Source organism: Propithecus coquereli, unplaced genomic scaffold (assembly GCF_000956105.1).
Source record: "Propithecus coquereli isolate 6110/MARCELLA unplaced genomic scaffold, Pcoq_1.0 Scaffold328, whole genome shotgun sequence".
Lineage (NCBI taxonomy): Eukaryota > Metazoa > Chordata > Mammalia > Primates > Indriidae > Propithecus > Propithecus coquereli.
This window is the reverse complement of record NW_012148930.1, coordinates 101835-129649: the sequence shown is the minus strand read 5'-3', so window position 1 is coordinate 129649 and position 27815 is coordinate 101835. Positions and strand designations below refer to the sequence as shown.

Sequence of the window (27815 nt, the reverse complement as noted above, 5' to 3'; positions counted from 1 at the left end):
GCTCCCCCAAGCCTGTTCCTGGAGCTCTTGACTGCCCAGAGCCGAGACTCGTGAGAAACAGCCCCTTCCCCATAGCTGGGAAACTGGGGCCCTTCCTCCCGGTGGTGAGGAGGAGGGCAAGGGTGCCCTCTGCTCCCTTGCAGATGCACGGGGATGGGGGTGGGGGAGCACCCCCGACTTGGACCACTTCCCTGCCTGCCCTGCAGGGGCCGCTCCAGGGCCCAGGAGCGCAGCGCCCCCTGGAGCCGCAGTGCCGGAGAAGCCTGTGCCCTGGGTCTGCGGCGCCGCCGTGTGTCAGGTAAAGGGGTCCCTGCCCGCCCGTCCCCCTCCACAGCCTAGGACGAGGCAGGGCGGGCATGAAGGGCTCGGGCGGGTGGCTCGGAAGGGGTGGCCCCAGCTCTGCCCCGGGGACCGTGGGACTCCGGGCTCAGGGGCCTGGCTCGCCTGGGTCTGGGGGTGCTGCACTGGGGGCTGGGCTGGGAGGGGAGCCGGGTCCAGGTCTCTGGAGAAGTTGTGGGTGTCCTGATCCCAGACCTGGACACCTTGGCCTAACTTTGGCTTCTGGGGAACGGGGCCCTTGACTCTGGGCCCAGGGAAACCTCGGCTGGGTGCAGGCGAGTTCCCGGGGCGGACCTGTCTGAGGAGGCAGCTCCTGCAGTGGGACAGACAGAGACCGGCTAAGAGGAGGATGATGCAAGAAGAGAAGAGGGGGTGCAGAGCAGGCTCTCCTCAGAGCAGTGAGCGACAGGGTGCACCAGTTTGGGGTCCCAAAGTGCAATGCAGCGAGAGAACCTGGTCTGGCAGCAGTTTCTACCTGGTCCCCGAGCAGGCGTCCCTGGGCCATGTCTGGGGGGCAAACGTGGGGGCGCTGAGCTCCCCTGCTGTAGGGCGGAAGTGGGGTTGTGAATTAGGGAGTGGGGCCAGAAGCCTCTGGGAAGAGAGTGCTTCAGGATCTTAGCAAGAAAACTGTCGGAGGCAATTTGGCCCAGACGCAGAGGGGTGGACGCGGTGACCCTGCAGCCCGCCTGTGAGTCTGAGATTTCCGCGCAGGGAGACCCGTGGAGGGAAGACCCCAGCAAGTCAGGATGGATCAGGGCGCGTCAGAGAGTCCCGTGTCTTCCCAAGGGGAGGAAAGGGGAAGCCGGCAGCGGGCCCGGCACCGGCCCTGCTCCGCCCACTCCTTTTCTCCTAAACGGCCGGGGCCTGCCTCCTGCAGCGCCCGCTCGAGTGGAGAGGCTGCTTCCCCTGGAAGGACCGTTCTCATCGCCAGCTGCAGGCTGCTGCCTCCGGTGTGCAGATGAATCCACATCCTAACAAGCAAAAACCAAACAGAGTGACCTTTGACTCGTCGCTGTACCACGTCTCTCGGAAGCCAAACTTATCGGGTGAGCAGTTGGTTCTGTTTCTCAACTGACTGCAGTGGCTCGGAAGTGGGTGACTGCCCACCTCTTGCTTGAGGTGTCCCGTAGTGGGCACAAGTCTGCCTGCCTCTGACTGCCCCTCTCTAGTCTCTGCACGCCTGTCGCTGTTCAGGCCTGCCTCCCTGGTACGCCTGGAGCTGGGCCAGGAACAAGACGGTGTCCGAGACTCTGAGGGACACCGCACCTAGCTGACACCTGTTCAGGAGAGCAGATCTTTACATCCCACCTGCCTGCCAACAACCAATCGACCTCTGCAGCCCAGACCTGCAGCCCCTGAGCTCCCGGCTCTTACATCCCGCTGCCTATTGGTACCTCCGCTTGGATGCCTAGTGACATCTCAAAATTAACATATTCGGGATGGAACTTCTGACTTTACTACCAACCCCAAATCTGCCCCTCATATCAACTAATGGCAACTCAATCCTTCCAGTGTCTCTGGCCCAAAAGCCTGACTTCTGTCTTCCTCTCATACTCACATCTAGTCCGTCAGCTAATTCCATTGTCTCTACCTTCAGAATAGATATGGAATCTGATCGCTCCCTACTAACAACCTTCCCTGGTGTGAGCCACCATCATCTCTCCTCTGCATTATCGTCACGGCCTCCCAGTTGGTGTCTTTGCTTCTGCCCACACCCCATGTCACTCTCCGCTTCCACTCCTGATCTACTCTCAGCTGAACAGACAGAGGGATATTGTTAAACAAAGTCAGACCACTTTGATTCAAAACCGGCCCAGGACTCCCATCCCCAAGGCCAAAGGCCTTACAATAAACTACGACACCCTCAAGATCTGTCCCATCGCTGCTCTACTTTCTTCTCCCACCACTCTTCCTCTGCTCCTCCCACTCTAGGCACCCAGACTTACCTCCTGTTCTTCAAGCACAGTAGGCAAGATCCTGCCCCAGGACCTTTGCATTTGCTGTTCCCTTGGCTTAGAATGCTCTTTCTTCAGATGTATGAAAGGCTTCTCCTCATGTCCTTTAGGCCCACTCAAATTCAGTCAATGAGATGTTTTTTTGACCTCTGTTTATGTATTTATAGGAACCTATATGGGCAAATGAAAAAACAATTCTCTTAGAAGGATATGTAAGGGTAGGCCAGGTGTGGTGGCTTACACCTGTCCAGCACTTTGGGAGACTGAGGCAGGAGGATCACTTGAGGGCAGGAGTTCAAGACCAGCTGGGGTACCATAGTGAGACTCTGTCTCTACAAAAAATAATTTACAAAATATAGCTGAGTGCAGGGGCATGTGCCTGCAGTCCCAGCTACTCAGGAGGCTGAGGCAGGAGGATCACTTGGATTCAGGGCTTTGAGGCTGCAGTGAGCTATGATCGTGCTACTGCACCCCGGCCTGAGCAAGACTTTGTCTCACAAAACAGGAAAAGAAGGCTATGTAAGGGTAGATATGTAAGCTCTACTACAGCAAAGATTTCATCTCTTTTGTTCACTACCTGCTGTGCCTAGAATACTTTTTACATAGTAGGTGTTCAATAAATGTATGCTGAAGAATGAATTTATTGATTTTCTACTATGTGCCAGGAAGTATTCTAGATTTTTTACATGTACTAATTCATTTAAACCCACAACAATAGATACTGTGATTATCATCCCCACGTTAAGATGACAGAACTGAAGCTTAGGGGAATTTAATTGCTTAAGATCACTCCTTATACGTATTAATTCATTTAGCCCCCGCAAGAACAGACACTGCATCTTCCCCTTCATACAGACAGGGAAAGGAGAGTTGAGAGAGTTCAATTTGCTGAAAGCCACAGGGCTAACGTAGAAGGGCTGAGCTTTGAACTCACGCGGTTTGACGCCAGAGCCGTTGTGTGTTAGTCTCCGAGCGTCAGCTCCAAGCTCTGCCCCGAGGGGCTCTGCTTGCTGGGCACTGTGAAAGGGCAGCAGCAGCCTGGACTCAGGCCCGTGGCCCATGTCACCTCGGGGCCCAGCGCTGCCACCCTCTCCATCCTCTTGCTTCGCCTCCTCCTGACTCCGCTGGGGGCGGCGGGCTCTATTCCTGGCCCGGACCTCCGGCCTCTGTGTCCACCCTGCGCCCCGAGGGCCACGCCAGCCCAGCCGGCAAGGGAGGGTCCCAGGCTGACTGGCGGTTTCAAGCCCTTCACAACCAGGAGTTTCAAAGCCAGCCCTGGACAGCCCCAGGATTTTGTGGCTTCTAGGAGTGACTTAAAGGTCTCTCTCTTCCCAGTTCTATCCTTGGCCATGCCTGACGTAGAACGTTTTTTCCCTATGTGGTGGCTTTTTGGCTTTTGGTTTTGGGTTCTGTGGTCGGTGCCCGGCTGCCGGGTGTGGTTGTTGGTTCTTGGGCCGCATGCTGGTGGCTTGTGGGTTTTGTTGGTTGTTGTTGGGGGTGGGGGGCTTTGGGTTCTTCTTTTCTCTTGTATCTTGTGGTATCCTCTTCCCAACTACATCCCTTTTCAGGATTGCGCCAATCAGAAAGAGAAGCCTACCAGTTCATTCTGGACTTTCTAGAAGAAGAATACATGGTAAGGAAATTCTCTAGACCCTTTCAAGAACTGAGGAGGAAAGTAGGAAAAAAGAGGGCTCATGACTCCTTGGGTTTTGAGTGCCAGCCCTAGCTTGGAAGCCACCAGAAATTCAGCCTGTTGCTGCCTCCTGGTCTGGGCAAATCCCAGGTGGCTGGGCCACTGGACAGGGTGTCTGGAATACGGGCCTTACAGCTCCCATCCTACAGGAAGGCTCTTCCTCGTAGACCCTTAGCCACACTGTCCCAAAAGGACTACTGAGGCAGCTGACCTCAGTACCGGTCCCAGGAGGAGGACACTGCACCCATAAAATCAAGCGAGCAATCTGCCCGCAGCTCGCTGATCCGAGTCTGGGCCGGGTGTGGGGTGCGGGCTGCGGGCTCAGGTGCCCCGAAGGCGCAGCACAGGGCTGAGGCCTGGCTCAGGCAGGCGTCTGTGCGTTGTGTCCTAGTCTGAGGCCACCAAGCTGCAGTTCCTGAGGGCCGTGGGAACCCTGAGTGGCGCTGTGCACGCCCAGGCAGAGGGCGACATGAGCGAGTACTGCTCCAAAGCCATCCTGGCCAAGAAAACTGAGGTGAGAAGCACCCAAGCTCTTCTGGGAGTTGGTCACCCGGGGCTGAGGATGACGAGTTCCAGGCCTGTGGGCTGGCGTTTCTCTCTGAGGGGAATTCTTGTTTCTTCCTGGCCCTTCTAGAAATTCATCCTCCAGGAATCCACCGAGGTTTTGACGAGCAACGTGCGTCAGCAAGCCATGCTCTGCATCGTGGCCCTGAGGTTCCGTCCTGGTGTCACCCCCTGAGAGCCCCTGGGTCTCTGGCACTGAGAACATTTGGGTTGGGAGGAAGGGCAAGGTCTGGGGACTCGACTTTGGGCCCGTGGGTGGCAGGGCCCCGTGGCTGCCACTTTATGTGCCTGCGTCCTGGGGTGGGGGCATGTCCTCCAGTTTTGCTGCTGGAGGCCTGTCAGGACGCCCAGCGTGGGGAGGCCTTGCCTGGCAGAGAGGCCGTTGGAAAGCATTTAGGGACTCAGGTCTCCACTGTTCCCTGCACCCAGAGAGAGCAGCAGAACAGAGTCTCCCGGAAACATAACCCAGCTTCCCACGGGGACCCCCAAAGCCCTTTGTCACGCCCACATCTCCCCCCAGCCAGGTGAAGCCACCGTTCTACTTATCGGAGAAGCTGGACCTGGTAAACACGTGTGTCTTCAGCACGTTCTCTCTGCCGCCCATCTTGCCCAGCCTGGACCGAAAGGAGAGTGCTAGTCTGTACCTCCAGGTAACCCCACCGTTCTTTGGGGTCATCTCATGTCCTCTTAGCTCCCTGGGCCTCCTCCGGCTCTGATCCCTCCTCAGAGCCTGTGGCCCCGCGGCCCACGTGATGCTCAGAGGCACTCGGCTCTCTCATCGTCGCTGTCTTCAGGGGTGGGCCACGCTGCCACACTGCCACGTCCTTGCTCACCGGGGCTCATGACAGCCTCAGTCTTGGCAGGAGACAGCCTAACAATAAAACCCACAGACGCTACGGACAACTGTCCAGTAGACTGCCACGTCTTCCCAAGCACTTTTAGTTTTTTTTTTTTTTGAGACAGAGTCTCACTGTGTTGCCCGGGCTAGAGAGTGCCATGGCGTCATCCTAGCTCACAGCAACCTCAAACTCCTGGGCTCAAGCAATCCTTCTGCCTCAGCCTCCTGAGTAGCTGGGACTACAGGCATGCGCCACCATGCCCACCTAATTTTTTCTATATATTTTTAGTTGTCCAATTAATTTCTTTCTAATTTTAGTAGAGACGGGGTCTTGCTCTTGCTCAGGCTGGTCTCGAACTCCTGAGCTCAAACAATCCGCCCGCCTCGGCCTTCCAGAGTACTAGGATTACAGGCGTGAGCCACCGCGCCCGGCCGCACTTTTAGTTTTAACAATAGAAGTTTCCTGAATCTGACAGAATGATTCTCTAAGGGTGAGCGTCCCACAGGGGCTGGCTTTGCTGGGGAGAACTGCCAAATGCCCACATTTTACTATTTGTCCTGCAATCTGGGCTGGATCTGGCCCAGTCTTCAGCGAGGCCACGAAAGGCCAGCGCCAGGGAAGACCGGAGTGTGGCTGCCATGAGACGGGGTACACCTGGGGGGCTGAGTGGGGCTGGCCCCCACTTCCTTCCTGCTGCGGAGGGGGCTCACAGATGGGGGCGTGTCCCCGGGGAGGCGAGCTGGCACTGCGGCAGTCTGTCCTCCTGTACACTCCGTGTCTCCTCACTTGTCAGACGGTCCAGGCCTTAGATGACATGTTACAAGTTCTTGTGATGGACGACATGGACCCCAACATGCTCATCCTGCAAAGCTTCCTGGAGGTGAGTGGCTGTGGAAATCAGGGACCTGAGACCCCGTGTTAATTCTGGTGTGTTTGAGAGGAAAGGGATCTTAGGACAGTTGGGCGTCATTCTAGCCCAAAGACTACTGTTCTCACACCCCCGCACGCATAAGCATCGCTTGCAGACGGATTCCTGGGTCTCCCCCAGAATGCTGTTCTGAGGATCGCATTTTGGAACCACAGCCATCAGGATGTGGACCCATTTCTCTTCAGAACTTGGGCACGTTGAGGTTGTAACAGTAATAACGCTTATCTCCATGTCAGAGTTTAACTTCTTCAAGGTGTTTCCCCTGTGAGAGGGTCTGCTGTTGCTCTCTGATAAAGACGACGTGGCGTTCACCCTCCAGGCTACTCTTATATTCCTTCATGCGATCCCTGCCGGAGACTCACAGCGTTACAAAGCACTTCTGTGACTGTCTTCAGAGCATTTCAAATGCTCTTACTTAGGACAGACTGTCACCTGAGGGTGAGCTTGAGTTGGGAAAATAGCCAAGAGTCACTGGAAGCCAACTCTCATGAACAAGACGGTGATCAATTAGGTGATGTAATTTTCCATAAAACATTAAATGTGACTACAAATAAGGAGACAAGATCGCCCAGGTATCTTATAAAATGACCTCGACAGGGCTGTCTCTGGAGGGAAATTTATCCATATTTGGATGAGTGTCATGGTTCTTTTGGAAAGTATCGTTTCTGGTATGTCTGTTGAGAAGCATTTTCATGCACTTTAGGCAACCTCACTATAAATGCAATAATAACAAACGTTCTGCTGGAGTTGGAGTGTGGGGCATGGAAATGCTGAACTCTGGTCCTGGTCGGGGTGGAGTCCTCAGGGGATCCACTGCCAGGGTTCTCATTATCCAAACGCAAATGGTGCCCGCAAGCACACCATTCAACAGGTTCTGACGTTTCATAGAAAACTGTGGGGGAAATCAATTCATCTAGATAAATAAAATTAAAATTATGAAAATAACTTATTTTTATATGCAACAAATTTAGATGATATTTGCCACTTTGAGGTAATTCTTAAAAAAATCAAGTGTGTATATTTTAGACATAATTTTTTTCTACAGAATTACACAACAGCATAATACAACATCATTTATTTCACATCTGACTTTGCACAGCTGTATCAGAAAGGTCATTTCTGCAAAAATATTTGAGGGCTATATGGTTTTCCTAAAGGCCCTCCTTTTTGTTTTCATTTATTTCCATTTTTTTAAAATTAAGGCATAATTTACATATAGTATAATTCACCCTTTTTAGTGTGTACTTCTATGGGTTTTGACAAACGCATACAGTTGTGTAACCACAACCACCATCAAGCTACATAGTGGTTCTATCATCCTCCCAAATTCCCGCCTGACTCTTTATAGTCAACCCCTTCCCCACCCCTAGCCCCTGGCAATGTCTGATTTGTTTTCTGTCCCTATAATTTTACCTTTTCTAAAATGTCATCTAAATAGAATTATGTAGTCTATAGTCTCTGAAGTCTATCTTCTTTCATTTAGCATAATATGTTTGAGATTCACTCATGTTGTTATGCGTATCGATAGTTTGTTTATTTTTTCATTGTGTAGTTGGATGACAGTTTGTGTATCCATTTTCCATTAAAGGAACTTCTGAGTTGTTTCCAATTTGGGGTGATTACAAATAAAGCTTCCATAAATCTTTGCATACAGGCTTTTGTATGAACATAGGTTTTTATTTCACTTGGGTAAATACCCACGATTAGGATTGCTGCATTGTTTGGCACATGTATATTTAACTTCATAGGATGCTTCCAAAGTGTTTTCCAAAGTGGCCATATCATTTTGCATCCCCACCAGCAAAGTATGGGAGTTCCAGTTGCTCTGCATGTCTGCTGGCATGTGGTATTGTTAGTGTTTTATTTTAGTTTTTATTATGGATGTAGTGATATTTCTTCATGGTTTTAACTTGCATTTCCTAATGACCAATGATGCTGGGCATCTTTTCATAGACTTATTTGCCATCTGTATATCTGCTTTGATGAAGTTCAAATCTTTTGCCCATTTTTTTTTTTTCTATTTTTAGTAGAGATGGGGACTCATTTTTGCTCAATCTGGTCTCTAACTCCTGACCTCAAGCGATCCTCCCACCTTGGCCTCCCAGAATGCTAGGCTGACAGGCATGAGCCACCGCACCCGGCCTTTTGCCCATTTTTTATTGGGTTGTTTTCTTATTTGGGGGCTTTGAGAGTTCCTTATATATTCTGGATATGAGTCTTTTGTCAGATACATGATTTGCAGATGTTTTGTCCCATTTTGTGGCTTTTTATTCTCTTAACAGTTCCTTTTGCAGAGCAGCGGGTATTCATTTTGATAAAGTCCAAATTATCAGTTTTTTCTTTTGTGTCATACTTTTGTTGTCTTACCTAAGAAGTTTTTGCCTTACCTAAGGTCTCAAATATTTCGTCTTGTTTTCTTCTAGACTTTTATAATTTCTAGGTTTTAAGTCTGTAATCAATTCTGAATTAATTTCTATTTCTTTTTTATTCATTTTTTATTCATGTTTAAGCGGAGCATTCTGAATTAATTTTTGTATTGGATGTCAGGTATGGGTGGTAGTTCATTTTTCTTTTTTCTTTTTTGGCACATGCCTGTCCACGATGGGGTTTAATGCTCTGAGAGAAAGGCCGCTCTGAAGGGCACTGTTCACCAGCTCTGATATGGGGCACACTTTTCCAAAGGTATGCCCCAAGCAGGACACAGGCCTCTCCCACTTGCTGGCATCTCGACCTAGTGTAGCAATAAGAATACCTATCTCATAGAATTGTTGTGAGGATAAAATGAGTTATTGTATTCAGAGTACTTACTTAGGGACTATTATTATTAATCTCCAGAAATCAATGGCTCTGAATCTCATCCTTCAGAAACCACTTTGCCCCTGCTCCTGGCCTAGCAGGCAAGGGTTTGTGCAGATATGCCGCCAAGAGAGCCCGACTCCCCACCCGCCCCCATCCCTCCTTGCCTCTGCTTTGTCATGCTAGCTCTACAGTGCGATGCTGTCTTTAACCTTTCCTGCAGGAAGAGACTCAGAAGGTCGTAGGTGAAGTGCCAGGGACTCTCAAACACACCCTTGCTTTGCCGAGTACGCGAGGCCGTGCACTCTGGCGCCTGCCGCAGCTCCCTCCTGTTTGTCTTTCTGGCAGTCAGGGATGTGGAGTCAAGAAACGGAAGGGAGCGGCGTCGCCATAGAAGGTGCTGACGGGTCTCCTTGCCCCCTTTCCAGATCATCTTACCTTGGTCATTACTGTCAGACAAAGTGCATGAAAAGACCCGGGCCTTGGGCACTATTTCCCGGCTGCTGAGATTTATTTGCAACTTCCCCAGACTGTTGGTGAGTGCTCGGGGTGGGGGGAAATGCTGACCCGGAAGGCCCCGCTTCTCTGCACATGGGCCACATGACTGATCCCGTGGCAGGCGTAATAGGAGGTGGGTGGTCAGAACACCCCCTCCCCTTTTATGCATTGGTGCCTTTTCTATTCCTAGGGGGTTAGAGGCTTGACACGTCTGTTGGGTTTGCCCTTGGCCAAGTGAGTCCAACTGGCTGGACACATCTCTGCCTTGTTGGGGGGCCTTGGCCTGGATAGCTGGGTTGGGTCCACAGCCCCCCGCTGTCTTACGTGTTTCAGGGATCTGGCGGCCCCATTTCCCTGGGTGCTGATTTGGAGGGTTTTTCTTGGCCAGGACAGAGCGTGGAGCTGGTGGGGTGAGGGGATGCATACAGGCAGGTGCTGTGTGATGTGGAGAGGTGGGCAGGTTGGAGAGCGATGGCGAAGAGGTGACCAGTTTCCTCTTCCTGGCAGCACATGACAGAATTCTCGATGAGCGGGAGACTGATGGGTATCTTTGGCCTCTTCTGTATGGACCCCAACCAGGAGATCAGCATGGAGGCATCAGAGGCACTGCATTACTTGTTCAAAATCCTTGTGCTTCAGAGAAGTAAGCAACAGGAGCACGGGTGGCTGGGGCTGTGGGGACCCCCTGAGTCACAGGAGCAAATAAGCATCGTTCATTGAGGACCTGCATCGTGTCAGGCACCCCGAGGCACTGCAGTAAATATGCTATGATGCCCCTGTCACCGTCATGTCTGACGAGCTCTGCACCATTTTTTTTTTTTTTTTTTTTTGAGACAGAGTCTCACTCTGCTGCCCGGGCTAGAGTGCCGTGGTGTCAGCCTAGCTCACAGCAACCTCAAACTCCTGGGCTCAAGTGATGCTCCTGCCTCAGCCTCCCGAGTAGCTGGGACTACAGGCATGCACCACCACACCTGGCTAATTTTTTCTATTTTTAGTTGTCCAACTAATTTCTTTCTATTTATAGTAGAGACGGGGTCTCGCTGTTGCTCAGGCTGGTCTCGAACTCATGAGCTCAAGCAATCCTCCCGCCTCGGCCTCCCACAGTGCTAGGATTACAGGCGTGAGCCACCACACCCAGCCTCCGCCCCATTGTTGATGCAATGCTGTCTTTTAAGAGATTCTAAGCGATCCTTGGGAAAATGGGGGGCTAGGCTTGCAGCCACCCATGGAATCCACTTGGACCCTCAATGTTTCCCAGCTGTTCCATCCCAACTGCTAGGCATGAGACTGGGAAAATGAACATCCTTTCTCAGGGAACAAACTTAGGAGTCCTGACATACTCCTCTGTGCCTCAGGAAAACCAAAGATACAGACAGCCGCACGCACTATGGGGCCAGGAGAATTTGCAAATGTCCCCAAAAGGAGTTTCCGAAACCCTGGCTTCTCCTGAGTTGACAGGGGTGTACTTCCTCTGAGGGCATTTGCTCAGCACCGGAGGCTGGGAACAGCCCACGTTCTGCCAGGGCACAAGGACGGCCCTGCGAGTGGGCCAGACCGAGTCCCCAGCTGCATTCTCCCTCGGCCTGGTGCTGGAGAACTCTCCCCATTCTGGTTCTGTTGAGCAAATGTTATTGCATCCATTTACCTCTCTTCATCTTCTCTGAGGTTCGGAGGGAAAGAAGGAAGGGCGTGCTCCTTTTTCCCTGTCAAGGCCCTGCCCACTAATTGTTGTTTTTGGACGGGAGGTTCGAAACCGAAGACAGAGATCATCCTGCAGGACTTGCAGAAGCATTTCCGTGGGGAATGGTTTGCCAGCATGCAGGACATCACGCTGGTAACCACGGGGCGCCCGGATGGGGAGTGCTGGCAGGGGAGGAGATCGTGGGGGGCCTGGGTGGGGCCGCAGAGGAATCGACTCCCCAGCCCAGGGAGTGTCTCCAAAGTTGAAGGTCTCAGGAGGGGTGAGGCCCAATTCCTAGCACACTCGAGTTGATTGAGGTTTGAGGTCACTGAGACAGTTTTTTCCTAAACAAAGTATAGTTAACCTTATTCTCCACTTACAGATTGTGCCCAGGTACTTTTATTTGTGGCCTACCTTTAATTTTATTTGTGCAGCGAAGGTGTATTGGTTGTCTTAGGTATGGTGTCCCCGGGCTCGGTCACCTGAAATCCTTCCCGCTGGAGACCCAGGCGTCAGCCCGGCTCTTTCCTCTCCCTCCCTCTGCACATCCTGTTCAACACGTCAGTCCACCTGCCCCTAAACGCTCTGGAATCCGTCCACTGTGCTCCAGCACTGTGCTCCAGCGGCTGTTCTGACCGGTCGCCCCTCGTCCCTCGCCTGGGTCACTGCAGCAGCCTCTTACTGATCGTCCCGTTCCCAGCATGCTCCTGTCATCCCACTTCCCACGCTCCAGTCAGAGCACTATTTCCAAAATGCGAATCTCATCATATCATTCCCCTTCAGACGTGGCGCCGACGCCCCCTTGTCCTTCACGTGACTCCGGAGACCCTTCGTGATCTGGCCCCTGCTGTAACTGTCCTGCCTTATCTCGTCTCAACCCCCCTTTGCCACCTGGCCCAGCGGCTCCCTTGCAGGACACAGCAGTCAGACTGAACTCTCCACTGCAGGCCTTTGCATATTCTGTTCCCTCTGCCTGGAACTCTTCCCCCCTTTTTCCTTGGGTGTGAACTCCGTAAAGCCTTCTCTAATGTGGCTTCAGTGCCCTCACCATGTTCCTTACCGGCATTTCTCACGCTGCACTATCCTCTGTGTTGTCCCCTATATCGTGTTGTCTGGGCCATTGTTTCTTCCTGGGGACTTGAGAGCGGGTGTCACTCTGAAGCTTGGCCTGACACTATAGAATAGCCAGATGCTGGCCAGGGACTGCCTCCCACCCTGATTGACTGGTTTCTCAGGAGGCCAGAGTTTTGGGGCTATCCCAGAGTGGATGCTGGCCTTGTGGAGACAGCTGTTGTTCTTCTTTCTTCAGTTCTTCAAGAAATACCTGACCCCCAACGAGAGAGCAGACATGATCATGGTGGCCATGGAGGCCATGACCGGTGCCGGCAGTCACGACATCTGTGCAGCTTCCAAGATGTTGAAGATGATCCTGAAGTATACTATTCCGGAGATTGGGAAGGTAGCAGCTCTGGGGGGCCGATAGTTCAAAGTCGATTTAAGGATTCTTCCTTTCTGCTCCATTTTGGGTCTTGTTCTATTTCCGACTGGCTTGAGTTTAGGGACTCACAATCCTTTAGCCCAGATGAGAAAGGGCTAAATGAAGAGTTGTTTGTGGTTGTGGAAAAGGCCCTTTCGTGGGAAGGGGTGACCGCCTGGCTGTCACCTCTACCAGGAAGGAAGAAAGAGTTGAGTCAAAGCTAGAGCAGGAGGAGATTACTAGGGGCTCCCAGGACCAGGGGTGATCTCTGTCCTGCTTCCGACAGTGTGTGGTATGTTAGAGGCGTAGGTGCCACCTTCTTGCACGGTGGAGGGCAGGGGTGGATATATATACGCTTACCGCACACTGACGTGAAGGCAGGACGGAAGACAGAGACTCGGAGACGCCGTCATCAGAAGCGGGACTGGTTCGCAGTAGAACCGACAGCACAGTTTATCTTTATCTGTCCTGTTTACTGATGTTAAAAGCTCTTGTAGATTCACCCTCACTTCAATGAGACCGAGTTCCTGGGCCCTACGCTTTCCACTTCCCTGGCCTGGAGAACCATTTGACCAAAAGCCTCAGAGCCACTACTGATCAGCTATTGGGGTTGCAGGGGACCAGAGGTCAACGACTCCAGCCTCCCACTGGACGCTGCGATCCCTTCTGGAGCACCTTGGACCACTGGGCAGCCATCGTGTGGGGAGAGCTCACTACCTTAAATCCTAGTTCATTTTTAGCTGTGAACCACTTTCTTTTTAAAAAAATATTAATTTTTAATTGACGAAAATGATATATATACTTATGGTGTACAGCATGATATTTTGAAATGTGTATACGTTGTGGAACAGCTAAATCAAGCTAATTAACATATCCATTAACTCACTTTTTTTGGTGGTAAGAACACTTAAAATCTATTCTTTTAGCAATTTTCAAGTATACATGCTATTAATTACAGTCACCATGTTGTACAAGAGATCTCCTGAATTTATTTCTCCTGTCTAAATGAAATCTTGTGTCTTTGACCAACATCTCCCCAGCCCCTGGTAACCACCGTCCTACTCTCTGACTTTCTCAGATTCCACATGTGAGATCGTGCAACATTTGTCTCTCTGTGCCTGACTTATTTCACTTATATTGTCATCAAGGTTCATCCATGTGGTTGCAATGACAGGGTTTCCTTCTTTCTGAAGGCTGAATAATATGCCATCGTGTGTGTGTGTGCCTCATTTTCTTTACCTATTCATCTCTCGTCAGACACTCAGGTCGTTTCTATGTCTTGGCTATTGTGACTAACGCTGCAATGATACGGGAGTGCAGACATCTGTCAGATGTGATTCCATCTCCTTCGGCTGTATAGCCAGAAGTGGAACCGCTGGCTCTATTTTCAATCCTCCATAATGAGGTTTTTCCATGATGGTTGCACTAATTTACATTCCCTCCAACAGCATAGAAAGGTAAACCACTTTCCTTGTCTGAAAGTTCTACCTTAAACTGAGCCTAACTCTGTATCCACATAGTTTCCAATCCCTAGCCCAAGTTTGCCTCCTGGGGCTGTGCAGAATTCCGTTAATATTCAGGTTTTACTAACACTAGGTGCCGGGCACTGCTAGCTCCGCTTACGTGTTATTTTATTGAATTCTTAAGCCAGGTCTGTAAGGAGGTAATTATTTTCTTTCAGAAATGGGAAAAGGCTCAAGGAGGCTGTGAACCTTATTAACTAGAGTTTCTTGAGTACTTATTAGTGACAGGCACTGCTCCGACCAATTGAGATGCATTAACTCGGAACTGCCGAGGTGGGTAGGACTGTTCTCCTTATTTCCTATTTGAGGAACTACAGGACAGAGAGGATGAAAAACTTGCCCAGGCCAATACTCCGGCCCGAGCTGCTCACCATGGGCCCATAGAGCGAGGGCCGGCCCTTCCCTCCCTCCATAATGGTCTTTTTTTTTTTTTGAGACAGAGTCTCACTGTGTTGCCCAGGCTAGAGTGCCGTGGCATCAGCCTAGCTCACAGCAACCTCAAACTCCTGGGCTCAAGCGATCCTCCTGCCTCAGCCTCCTGAGTAACTGGGACTACAGGCGTGTGTCACCATGCCCGGCTAATTTTTTCTATATATTTTTAGTTGTCCAGCTAATTTCTTTCTATTTTTAGTAGAGACGGGGTCTCGCTCTTGCTCAGGCTGGTCTCGAACTCCTGACCTTGAGCGATCCTCCCGCCTCGGCCTCCCAAAGTGCTAGGACTGCAGGTGTGAGCCACCGCGCCCGGCCCATAATGGTCTTCAGAGATTTGGAGGCAGCAGTCCTCTGTCCCTTGTCATCCTTTCTCCAAGTTACTCATCCTTAGACTCTTCCTTCCTTCTTTGTGACGTGGTTTCCACACATGGTTCTGAGCTCCCTTCCCTGGCTGCTCTCTCTTTTGTCCCTCTCTTAAAATATGAGGGCCGAAACAGTCCACAGTCCTGCGGGGGTGGCCCAGGAGGGGCAGAGCACGCAGGACGGCGATTTCTTTAGTCTGGACACTCTGCGTAGGTGTCATGTGCAGCCCCACGTGTCACACGGGGCCTGGTGAGCTGGTGTTGGGCACCCAGAGAGAACCCCCTTTCCCCTCATTCCAGGTTCCAGAAATCATCCGGTACCTTTACCACCACATGAACAGCATCACGGAAATCACAGCCCAGACGACCGTTAAGAAGATCCTCTACCTGCTGGCGCAGTCCTACACGGACGAAGTCATCCTGACGCTGTTCAAGATGGAAGATCAGTCCCAAAAGTAGGTGATGGGTAGATGAACACGGCTCCAACAGTTTTCTCAGTTTGGTTATTCTTAACATGTATTCAGTTTTTTTTATAGTTTCTTACTTATTTGGGGCACAGCAATTGTTGAGAGTAGTATGGTTTATTCCAGAAAAGTTGGAAAGCATGTCTAATTAAAAAAAATTACATCCCACACCAAGGCAACCTCTGCTATCACTTGGGCATAGTTTATCATTTGCCTGCCTTTTAAAAACGCATAGTCAAGCTCATACTGTCTATACCAATTTATATATTTTCTCATTGAATGTTTTATCATGCATTTTCCCAAGTTAAAACCCTTCTGTAAGCATAATTTTAATGGCTTCCTGATATATATTGTATGGATGTACTACAATATAATTTCCTTTTTTAACACTTAAAAAAAATTTAAAATCTACATGCAGTAAAATTCACCCTTCTGCTGTACAGTTCTACAAGTTTTCTCAAATGCACGGTCGCAATCGGCACCACCACAATCACGGTACAAAGCGTTTCCATAACCCCTCAAAATTCCCCTGCGCTAACCTCTGCAGTCAGCGCTTTCCCCCACTCCCACGCCCTGGCAACTACTGACCTGTTCTCTCTTCCTATAGTTTGCCTTTTTCAGAATGAAGGGATCACATGGTGTGTAGGCTTTGGAATCCGGCTTCATTTACTTAGCATAGTGCATGTGGGCTGCATCTATGTGGTTGTATGCGTCAACAGTTCATTCCTTTCACCCTTGAACGGTATCCCATTGTACGGATGTACCGCCCTTTGTTTGTCTACTCACCATTTGGGTAGTTTCCAATTTTCGGTAATTATGAATAGTGATGTGATAAACATTTGTGGATAGGTTTTTGTGTAAACATAAACTTCCATTTCTCTTGGATGAATTCCTAGGAATTGGATTGCTGGGCAACATGAGAGGTGTATGCTTAACTTTTTAAAAACTGTTTTTCATAGTGGCTATAGAATTTTGCATTTCCACCAGCAACACGTGAGCATTAGGGTTGCTCCCCTCCCTGCCCACACTTGGTATAGTCATTAAAAGGAATTTAGCCAGTCTAACAAGTGTGTAGAAGCTTCTCCTTGTGCTTCTAATTTGCATTTCCCTAACTTAATAGCAACTGATGACGTGGAGCATCATTTCATGTCTTCATTTGCCATCCATATCTCTTCTTTGATCAAGTGTCCAGATCTTTTACCCGTGTCTTAATTGGGTTGTTAGTTTTCTTATGGGTGATTTTTGAGAGTTCTTTACATATTCTGTATATGTCTTTTGCCATATATATGATTTTCAAATATTTCTTCCATTTTGTGGATTGTTTTTCATTCTCTTAGGAGTGCAAAAGGTTTTCATTTGATGAGGTCCAATTTATCTTTTTTTTCTCTTTATAAATCATGTTTAAGGTCACAGATATTTCCTTCCATGTTTTCTTCTAGAAGTTTTTATACATTTATGTTTTATATTTATGTTTATAATTCATTTTTAGTTACGTTTTTATAAAGTGTGAGGAACGAGTTGAGGTTCAATCTGTTGCATATAGACGTGTGATTGTTCTAGCATCATTTGTCAAAAAGATTAAACTTTCTCAATTAATTATCCTTGTACGTTTATCAAAAATCAATTGACCACATTCACGTGGGTCTATCATGGGCTCTCTCTTCCATTCCATTGATCTACGTGTCATTTCTTTCACCAATGCCACATTGTCTCTAATAGTAATAATGTAGTTTCATATTAAGTCTTGAAACCAGGTAGTAGGAGTTTTCCAATTTTGTTACTCTTTTTCAATATTGTTTTAGCTATTGCATTTCCTTTGCTTTTCCACATAAATTTTATAATTTATATGAAATTGTTATTTCTTTAAAAAGTATCGTAGTGGTATTTTTATTGGAATTGTGTTGCATCTATAGATAAATATGAGGAATATTGATATCTTCAGAATACTGAGTCTCTGATCCATGAACATGGCATATCTCTCTGTTCAGGTTTTTTGTTTTTTTCGTCACTCTTGTATTTTTCATCATACAGACCTTGCAAAGATTTTGTTAGTTTTATACATAAGTATTTTTTTCGTGCAATTGTAAATGGTACTTAAATTTTTTTTTTAATTCCAATAGTTTATTACTGGTATGTAGAAATAACATTGATTTTTATATATTGACCTCATATTCTACAATCTTACTAAATTCACTTATTAGTTCTCAGAGCTATTTTGTAGATTGATTGGGATTTTCTACATAGACCATCATGTCATCTGTAAATAGAACAGTTTTTAGTTTTTTCTTTCCAATTGGTATTTCTTTTTCTTGCTTTATCACACTGGCTAGGACTCCTAATACAATACTGAGTCATGGTGGTGAGAGTGGAAATCTTTGCTTTGTTCCCAATCTTGGAGAAGAAGCTTTCAGTCTTTCATTTTTAAGTATAATGCTAGATGGCAGGGTTTGTCTTTTGTTGTTAGATGTATCTTATCAGGTTAAGAAAGTTCCCTTCTATATCTAGTTTGTTTGGAGTGTTTATCACAAATGGAGATTAAATTTAGTCAAGTTTTTTGAGATAATTGTGTGGTTTTTCTTTTGTATCCTATTAGTGTGGTAAATTACATTTTTCAGCTATAGAGCCAGCCTTTCATTCCTGGGATAAACTCCATTTGGATGTGATGCATTATCTTTTTTAGATGTTGTTGGATTCGATTTACTAATATTTTGTTGAAGAATTTTGTGTCTATCTTGTTGAGGAGTTTTTCATGGGGTATATTGGTCTATAGTTTTTTTCCTTTCATTCTTTCTTTTTTTCTTATATTATCTTTATCTGGTTTTGGTGTTATGGTAATGCTGAACTCTGAAGATTGTTTTGGAAGTATTCCCTTATATTCTATGTTTTGGAGGAGATAGTGTAAAATTGGCATTAATTTTCTCTAAATATTTAGTAGAATTCACCACTGAAGCCATCTGGGTCTAGAGTTTTATTTGCTGGAAGTTTTTAAACCACCAATTGAATTTATTCAGTAGTTAGGGCCATTCAGATTATCTAGTCATTTGCTCATCGTTTTCTAGTTTCTTAAGGTGAAAATGTAAATTAATGATTTGAGAACTTTCTTCTTTTTTAAAATAAGCATTTTAGGCTAGGTGTGGTGGCTCACACCTGTAATCCCTGCATTATGGGAAGCCGAGGCAGGAGGATTGCTTAAGGCCAGGAGTTTAGACCAGCTTGGGCAACGTAATGAGACTGTCTCTACAAAAAACAAGCAAATAATTTAAAAACTTTTAAAAAATAAATAAAATAAGCACTTTAATGCTATGAATTTCCTGCTAAGGATAGCTTTAGCTACAGCCAACACATTTTTAAATATGTTGTATTTTCATTTTTATTTAGTTCAAAAATCTTTTCTAATTTCCCTTGAGACTTTCTCGCTGACTCATGAATTATTTAGAAACGTTGTTATGATTTCCAGACAGTTGTGGATTTTCCAGATATCTTAACTATTACTGATTTGTGGTTTAAATTTATTATGGCCAAAAAGCGTTGGCCTCAGATATTTTCTCAAGTCAAGTTCATAGGCCAAATGAACATTTCCAGATTTATATATATGTGAAATCACAGAGAACAGGGAAGTCTGGAGGTGATGAAAAGATGGAAGGAATAGAAGGAGAAGAGAGGGGATAATAGAGAGACAAGGAAGAAGGCAGAAAGCAGGGCAGCAAGAGGACTCGGCAATGAGCCTGGAGTCTCCTCTGGGAGCATTGTGGGGCCTGTTGGAGAGTGGGTCACCCATGGTGGGTAACCTTGTCTGTGGGTTTCCGACTCTGCAGAGGGGTCCACAAGCCCTGGGAAATCCTGGCATCCTTCCCCAAAGGCTACGAGGTGATCATGGAATACCTGCTGCAGAGGCTGACTCCGTACCAGCAGTCGAGGGTCCAGGAGCCCAGCTGCAGAACAGCCATCTCTCCGCTGATTGTATGGAGGGGCCGGCAGAGTGGGGCTGTGGGTGGAGAAGGGGACTCTCTGATGTCCTGTCCTAACCTGTCTTGAGGTCTTTGGGCCTTTACCTTTTAGGTATCAGTGTTTGGCTGAATATTCTAGTGGCAGAGTCTTAGGCTTGGGTTGGAATATTGAACGGAATTGGAGGGAAGGTTTTCCAGTTGACCCTGCCTTGTCAGGGAGACAGAACTGGATTCCCCAGTTCTCCTTAACTTTCAAGGTTGATGAGGGAATAAAACAGCACCATGATTCTAACAGCACTTTAAAACAATGACATTCTAGAAATTGCCCTTTGTTTTTCTGGCTCACGCTCATTTAATCGTCCCTGGCTCTGGCAGCATGGGTTTTCCTGGGCAAGCCTGTCACGGTGATGGGCTGTGGGGAGGTTTCTTGGTGACAGGACCTATGAGTTGAAGGTCACGATGATAATGCCCCCGCTCTCCTCCTCACCCCAGGCCACCAGGGCCATCCACGAGCTCCTGCTGGAACCGAGCCGTCGGATCGAAGTGCAGACCTTCTTCTCTCCCCTGTTCCTGGCCCTGCTGTTCCAGGTCTCCTGCTTTGTGATTGAAGGGGTTGCTGAAACCGTCCAGGACCCAGATCACGTAACCGAATGGGTGGACCCCATAAGGTACCTTTGGCCCCGGGGCCAGTTTGCTAGTGACTGTGTTCCCGGGTCCGTCAGCTTAGTGCCCTCGCCCAACTTGGTCCCTGCCTGCTGGGCCCGAACACTCCACACCCTCTCGCCTGATCCCCAGACATCACTGCAGGACGTCCTGGACTCTTTAGAAAAGGCTCTTTCTGTAAGTCTGGCTGACCAGGCTGCTGGGGAGCTTCTGTACCACGGGGAGTCAGTACAATAGATGTTAACGAAACAACACATCGGGACCCGCAGCCCCGGACCACACTCCCTACCCTTCTGCCGGCTTCCCGAGTCACCTTGGGGATGCCACATCTCTCTTGGCTTTGGTTGCCTCGTTTGTGAAATGTCAGCCCGGGTCCGCGGGGGCCGTCCCACCGCCAGCAGTTTACGATTCGAAGGGAGGCTCGGGTAGTCGCACAGGTGGCCGTGACTTCCGGTCTGCCTTCTGCTCTTTCCCCAGTTCTACCGTGGAGGCTCTGCAGACCCTGATGCGCAGCTCTGGGTATGCGGACCACGTGTCTTCCATTCAGCAACTTGGGGGCTGGGGGCTGCTTACCAATCCTGAAAGACACTATGATGGAGTCACTCTGGTGGCCAGGTAAGCAGTGCCTGGGTCCCTGGCTGGAGGACCTTCCCTCCCGTGGCCAGGCGCACCCTGAGCACTGTGCTCTTGTTGGTAGGTCCCTGGTCATCAACGGCTGTTGGCACAACCGCCCCATCTTCGGCCTCATCGTCAGGATCCTGCAGGACCCCGGCTGCAGGAATCACCGGACTGCCCTTGTGCTCCTGACGGAGGTGACTGGCCCTGGCGGGGGAGGGCGGGTGGGGGCCGCTTCTCCCCTTTAAACTCAAACACGCATTCCCCTGTCTGTATTCTTCAAGTTCAGCTCAAGTTCTACCTCTTTTATAAACTCTTCCTAGACTAATGAACACGTACGTATAATGATTTTTGACTTACTTTTAATTTGTGCAATGTCATTATTGCCTTGGTGTTCACCAGCTGGTTCGTGTACGTAAGTCTCCACTCCCCAACTGGCTTGTTAGGGTCTTTGAGGGCAGAGTGAATTTCTTACTTTCATCTCCTACAGTTCCGCTTATCAAAGATGCCTAAGGAAATCTTATAAAATGAATAAACGACTTCTGGAACAATAGGTGGGAATTCACCCTTTAACTAAGCTTTGGCCTCGCGACCAGTTCTGCCAAACCTTTCAGAATGTTTCTTTACGAATGAGTAGGAGCCGAGATCCAAGCCATTGAGGATGTTTCCTCCTTGCCCAATGATGTTTCTCGGTCTCCTTTCTCTAGCTGCTCCAGTGCCCAGACGTGGCAGCCATGGTGGATAACGTTGCCACCCACATCCTGGCAAGCTGGTTCCAGACTGAGGAGTTGGCCACGGTGAAGCTATTGCTGCAGCTGACGGAGGCCTACGCCAAGGATGAAAACATGGTGAAATGGGCCCTGGGTCATGGGCGCGCTCTCAGCAGCTGTTGTCACTGGGAAGGGACAGAGAGACTGGGCGGTCAGTGTGTCAAGTCCTAGACTGGGTGGGACACACTCTTGGGAGCAGAGAGGCTGATCCTCATGAGGCCGGTCCACTATAGAAGGGTGTCAGGGCTCGACCCACGAGTGATTTCTCCCTCCCAGGAGAGGCCCCCTCGGGAAGGGGTCATTTCAGAGAACAGGCCACGCCAGTCCCGGATCCCAGACATTCCATCCGGGTCTCCTGGAGATCGGTGTCATCAGGGAAGAGAAAGGCAGCGGAGATGGGGACTCACAGTGTAGTGGAAGGAGGGGTCTCCTCTGTCTGTCCCCTTTGCCCCTGCTGGACAAAAGTCCCCTCCCCAAATGCCCTCCTGGGCAGCTCAGCCGGACTGCCACCCATTTGCCGGACCAGTCCCAGCTCTGGGAAGAAAAAGCAGGAGCGTGTGTGCCCACTGGCTTTCATCTCTGGGGCTGGACTGAACTGAATGGGAGCCCCTGACGTAGCGGGCGTCATTTCCCCAGCTCCCCATTCCTGAGCAGCTGTCGCCCTGCAGGTGAGACACCTCCACATCCTCCAGCCTTACGTGCTCAACTGCTGCTGCTCCTCGAACAGCGACATCGTGGTGGACACTCTGCTGATGCTGAAGGACCTCCTGAGCCACCTCACCTGGAAGTACTCCTCCTCCTTCCTGCTTCAGCTCACCTTCACGCTGGTGCCCTTCTTCGAGGAGGTGAGGTCCTCGGGGGTGTCCTGCTCTTTCTCTGGGTGTCTGTAAAATAAGGGAGCTGGGCAGCATGATCTCGAAAGGCCCTTCCACCTTGAATGCGATGCCATTCCGCACGGGTCTGACTGCTTCTGCCCTCTTGTGTGATGGTCATAAAGGGGGCGCAGTGGAGCGAGGTGGACAGACAGCAGGGGGAGGGTCTGGTGCCATAGAATCAAAGCAGATCACGTGGCAGGGGCAGCGCACATGGGAGCAGGGGCAGCGCACATGGGAGCATGCGCTTGGTGGGGGCGGAGCTTGGGGGCCCCCCCAACCCTGGGTGGCCAGGTGGATGCACAGATGCAAAGGTGTCTTCCCCGTGTGTGTGTGTGTGTGTGTGTGTGTGTGTGTGTGTGTGTGTGTGTGTGTGTGTGTGTCTTCTCCCCAGGAGTCAGAGCATCTGCGCTTGATAGCCTTTGAAATCTATGGAGGTCTCTTGGCCAAGGTCAACAGGAGGGTCCTTGTCTTCCCCTTGAAGCACCAGGTGCTCAACTTGATAATCGTCCTCGTGCTCCACCTGCAGGACGCGAATATCAGCGTGGCTCTGGTGAGAGGCCCGGCCTTGGAGCCTGGTCTGCAGCCCCGGTTCTCACGGGAGACAGATGCTAACCACTGAAGCGCTCAGGCAGGGTGGTGGCAGGATTGGGTGATGCTGAAAAAGTCCCCTGGTCTCTGACCTTGGAGAGTTTCGGTGAGAAACTAGGGATAACCAGAGGTTTGCACCGGAGTTTTCTCCAGCTTCTGGCTCTTTCTGGTTGGCCACCAACTCCCAGTGGAATATTCTGGGGGGGCGCCAGTCCCTCTCTGCTTCCCTGCTGTGGCCCCAGTGGCCTCCTCTCCACACCGCTTTCTACAAACTCCCGCCCTGGAATGGAGACAGGCTCCCTGGGCAGGGAAGCCCCCCCCAGAGGCGTGTGGGTGGCAGCGCAGGGAGCGCCTGGAGCTGGCCCATGTTCTGGAATGAATGGGCTCAGCTCTGAGCCCAGGAGTCCCAGGGACGTGAATTGCAGTTCTGCCTGAACACTGGCTGACTCGGTTCACCACAGGACACCCCGTCCCACAGAGCGGCTGCTTTGCCACCCCTGAGGCCTCAGGCACGGCTGGGGATGCTGCTAGTGGGGATGTCCTTTCTGGGGGTGGCGTCCCACCGCGAAGTCAATGGCGAGAGTCCTGGCACAGCCAGCCCCGCCTTAGCATGGTGACCGCTATTCTAAATTGCTTGGTGGATTAAGGCTTGGGGGAAATTTGTTTTCAGAGGGACTGTTTTTGGGGAGTGGGAAGCTCTGGGGCCAGTGAATAAGGAAGGCTAGGAGGTGGGTAGTCTTCTTGCTCTGGGGCTCAGGGTAGTGCCACAGCAACTGGAAAATCGCTGGAACTGTCATTTCTAACCTTCTCATTCACGGGACACAGGGTTGTAAGTAGAGCCACACAGCCCAGACAAGCCCTGCCTTCCTCCTGACCCCCGGCTCCCCGTCTGCTCCCGGGAGTCCCGTCCCGCCGAGTCTGAGCGCTGCCTCTTGTCTCCCTTCTTCGGGCCCCTCCATGTCCTTGCCAGGCCCCATGCCCGTGTTCCTCACACGCAGACTCCTTGTCTCCCAGATCTGCCAGTCTGCCCTCTGCCACATAGCCGCCCTGCTGGGCTGGTCAAAGCTCAAAGCAGTATTCTCGGAGAAAGATGTGTGGACCATCCTCGGAGCCCTGGTAAGCCCCAGCTCACCCCCCCCACTCTGCCCCTGGGCAAGGAAGGGTGGCGTCCCCTCTGCCCGCGTCCTTCTCCTACAGCTCTGAGGTTTGCAGCAGCAGCAACGGTTCAACGAGACACTCACTGAGCATCTGCTTCGTGCTTGGCACTTAGGCACGGCTCCTGCCCTCCCCTTGCTTCCTGTCTACATCAGGGAGCTGGGCACATCCATGGATAATCTCAGGACACCTTGGCGAGGCCTAGAAGGGAGGAATGTGCTTTGTAGTTCAGTCCCCAGTTGAGATGCAACCCATTGTTCCTATGAGAGAAAGTGGGCTCAGGATTGCTAGATCTGCTAAGTTGTTAGAGAAGCAGGAAATCCTGATTTTAGGTGAAATTTCCCACATTTATGCTGGCAAATAATTTATAACATAAAACATTGTGTGGATCAAACAAAAAACTCTGCGAGCTGGGTTGGCTCATGGGCGGCCAGGGCGCAGTCTTGGCAGGAGAACAGAGTCAGGGAGCAGGGGCCGGGCCCCGCGGAGGAGCAGGGCGCCGTGGGCAGCGGGAGCCACTGAAGTGTTTCAAGCAGGTAAGATGGTTACGTAGCTGTGCATCTCACAAACCCCCGCGTACAGATCCGAGGAGAGTGCATGAGGGACAGAACCGCAGCCTGTGCTGCAGGGGTCTGGGGGGAGACCACAAAGCCGTGAAGACAGAGGCACAGAGGGCTCAGCTAGTCGACGTGGAATGTGAGGGTAAAGGTCAGCTCTTGGGTGTCTGACATGGGTGAACGGTGGTGTCACAGACGGAGGTCAGGAGGGAGCAGCAGGTGTGGACGGAGGACGGTGGCTCGACTTTGTGCATGTTGAGTTTGTCGAGACCGTGGGAACACCAAGCGCGTCCCGCCCACTGGAAGTCAGACGTACGTCGCTGCAGTCTGGGGAACAGGGCCGTGCTGGAGGTACGGGTTCGTGAGCGCCGAGCGTGCCGTGGAATGGAGGATGGAAACACAGCCATGGCCCCGATGTGCTCGCTGAGCAAAGAGCATGGCGGGATAAGCTTAGGAGGCAACATCGGCTCTAAGGACGTCGAGGGAGAATGAGAAGAAAGGACGGTCACGTCACCCAGGAAGCACACGGTCTCAGGAAGCACGCAGGGCTCAGCGATGTGGCTGCGGCACGAGTCTGGGCAGCGTCTGGGAGACTGTGGGGCAGGATCCCACGGGCTTCTGGCGTGACCTCGCAGCTGGGAGACGGGCAGGTGCGCTGGGCTCCGCCTCCCCACCGCTCCGGCCAGAGCAGCCTCCTCTTCCGTTGCCTGGGGATATGGGCTTTCCAGTGACGACTTTTATTTAAAGAAAAGATCCTGCTGCTGAAAGAAGTTGGAAAAAGCCGTGGCCGTGGCCTGCAGAACTGAGACTGCAGAGTGGGGAAGGAGAGAAAGAATATAGCAAGGCAGGAGGCGCAGGAGCCGGGGTCAGGGTCAGCGGTTGTGGCAAAGGGAGGGCACAGCGTCCTCCGAGCCTTTGAGGGAAGAGGCGTGGGAAGAGGCAGGGGAAGGGAGGTGTGAGGACACCTGATTACATGAGCACCGCTAGGCCCTGTGTGAACAGAATGGTGTAGACACGACTGGATCTTTCGCAGCGTAAAGCACATGACCACGAGGTTGAAGACTTCAAGCCAAGGTGTAAATGAACCATATGTGAACGATGGAGTTCCTTCCCCTACTGGTGGGAGGAGGAGGAAAAATGCGTGAGCCAAAGATTGGGGTAAATCCCTACGAGTGTCATGGCCCAACTGGGTCAAGGCCAGAGCAAGTGATCCCTGTGGCTTGGTCAATCCAGGAAGGCTTCATGGAAGAAATACAATTTCAGGAGCTGCGGTAGGAGGACGGAGATGTAGAATGTTTTGACAGATTTTTGCACTCAGGAGATGACTCCAATTTAGCTTAAGACTGTCTGAGGGGGCAGAGGAACTGGCAAGGGGCCCCTTCCGTAATCGTCACCTCTTCCGACAGCTGGAGCAGGAGGCGAGCAAAGCCCTCTGGTTTCTGAAGCAGACTGTGTCTCTCCTCAAGAGCCCGCAGGCCCCCATCCGCCGGGCCGCGGTGTGGTTCGCAGGTATGGCCTCTGTTTTCTTGGGGCCACTGTGTCCTTACTGTAGGGTCCTTCAGACAGACTGAGGGCTGGGACATGAGGACGTACCATGCCCATGGCAATTATGTCAGAGGGCAGGACCCCACCTGCTCCCCTCCCCTGCAGGAAGCTCCTGGTTGGGCTGGGGGGACCGTCCTCCAGCAGAATGGGCCGAGGCCCAGGAGGCCAGGCAGGCAGAGCTCCCGAAGTGTGGGGTGTCAGGGGCATGAGAGCTGCTCGGTGGGGGAAGTTCAGAGACAGCCGGGGACTGCCTCGTGTCACCCCAGGGAGAAGTGTCCACTCCTTCACCCAGCCCAATTTGGTTAGAACCCTTCAGAAAAGAGGGGACGCAATTTTAACTTTATGAGAGAAGTCCAGACCTGAGGCTGTTGGCCATGGGAGGGAAAGACAGAAAAAGGGAGGGAATGGTGAGTGTTTGGGAAGGGGACAAGAGCTTGCAGCCAGGGTCCCACTGAGTGCCTCTGTGTGCCCACGCAGGCCAGATTATCCAAACCCTAGACCTGGAAGAGATCGATGAAATCGAGGAGGCACATGCAGGTGAGTGGCAGCCCGATCGCCGACTCCTGGCGTCTTTCAGGGATGCTGGTGTTGATGCGGAAGGCTCAGAAACCAGGAAACATGGGTAGGCGGGCTCACAGAAGTTATCCAGAAGGAGCAAAGAGGCGGCTCGTTCCCAGGAAACTTAGGTCTTGGTGTTGGTCAGAGCCCCCCTGCCCCACGTCCTCTCTCTCACCCACACTGCCCTCGAGTGGAGCCCGTTCGCCAGCCAGGACGGTTCCGAGAACTCCTCACAGGACAGAACTGCTGGGCCCTGCGTGTGGCTGAATCCCTGGCTGTAGCTCTCTGTGAAGTCAGAGGACTCCGCACTCAGCTACTGCATGGCGCAGAGGAGGGCAGAGCCGGGGAGCGGGGGTGGAGGCACGAGTGTTGTAACAGGTGCAGGGTGGGGCGCAGCCTGGCCCTGCATGTCCCTCAGCCCGTGGCAGGTATGTGGGCTTGCTTGAGGCTGGGCAGTGTGGACTCCCGGAAGAAACTCCTGCTCGTATTTCTGAAATCTGCCCATCCACGTCTTGTTGCCCTGTACCTTCCCCCACGGCAGAGCCCAGGGCCCCCCGCCCAGCCTGGCAGCCTTTCTCTGTTCCATGCACTGTAGCAGTGTCTGTGTCTAGCCCTAAGGTACATGCAGAGAGACCCCGACCCCATGGTCAGCTGCCTCACCACCCAGACCTTCTACGTCCTGGAAGCCAAGAAGAAGATGCTGCCGGTCAGGACCCCGACCTCCTGCTTCTGCAGGAGGAAGTCCCAAAGGAGCCACTTCTGAGCCTGCATCCTTGGGTCCTGGATGTAGGCCTGGGTCCCGAGACTGTGACATCAGGGCCTCAGCCCTGCACTAGAAATGCAGAAACGCAGGTGTGTTCCTGTAGAACCTTTATAATAAAAGGAGAAAGCATGCACTTTTCTTTTTTAGAGTCTCTCTTTGTCACCCTGACTAGAATGCAGTGGTGTCATCATAGCTCACTGCAACCTTCAACTTCTGGGCTCAAGTGAT

At 50.9% G+C, this 27815-nt stretch overlaps 1 protein-coding gene across 1 annotated transcript; it reads left to right on the top strand.

The window, feature by feature from the left end:
- Positions 1 to 153: 153 nt before the first annotated feature.
- LOC105815304 (maestro heat-like repeat-containing protein family member 7) lies at positions 154 to 27587 on the top strand. Its single transcript, XM_012650448.1, has 22 exons — positions 154 to 298; positions 3863 to 3927; positions 4379 to 4501; positions 4622 to 4701; positions 5072 to 5201; positions 6184 to 6270; positions 9543 to 9650; positions 10120 to 10255; positions 11358 to 11446; positions 12603 to 12752; positions 15388 to 15542; positions 19367 to 19511; positions 19991 to 20166; positions 20639 to 20776; positions 20859 to 20973; positions 21484 to 21624; positions 22215 to 22391; positions 22903 to 22996; positions 23980 to 24125; positions 26128 to 26230; positions 26744 to 26803; positions 27436 to 27587. Exons 1-22 carry the CDS (start codon positions 154 to 156, stop codon positions 27585 to 27587), a joined length of 2715 nt encoding a protein of 904 aa, XP_012505902.1.
- Positions 27588 to 27815: the final 228 nt, after the last annotated feature.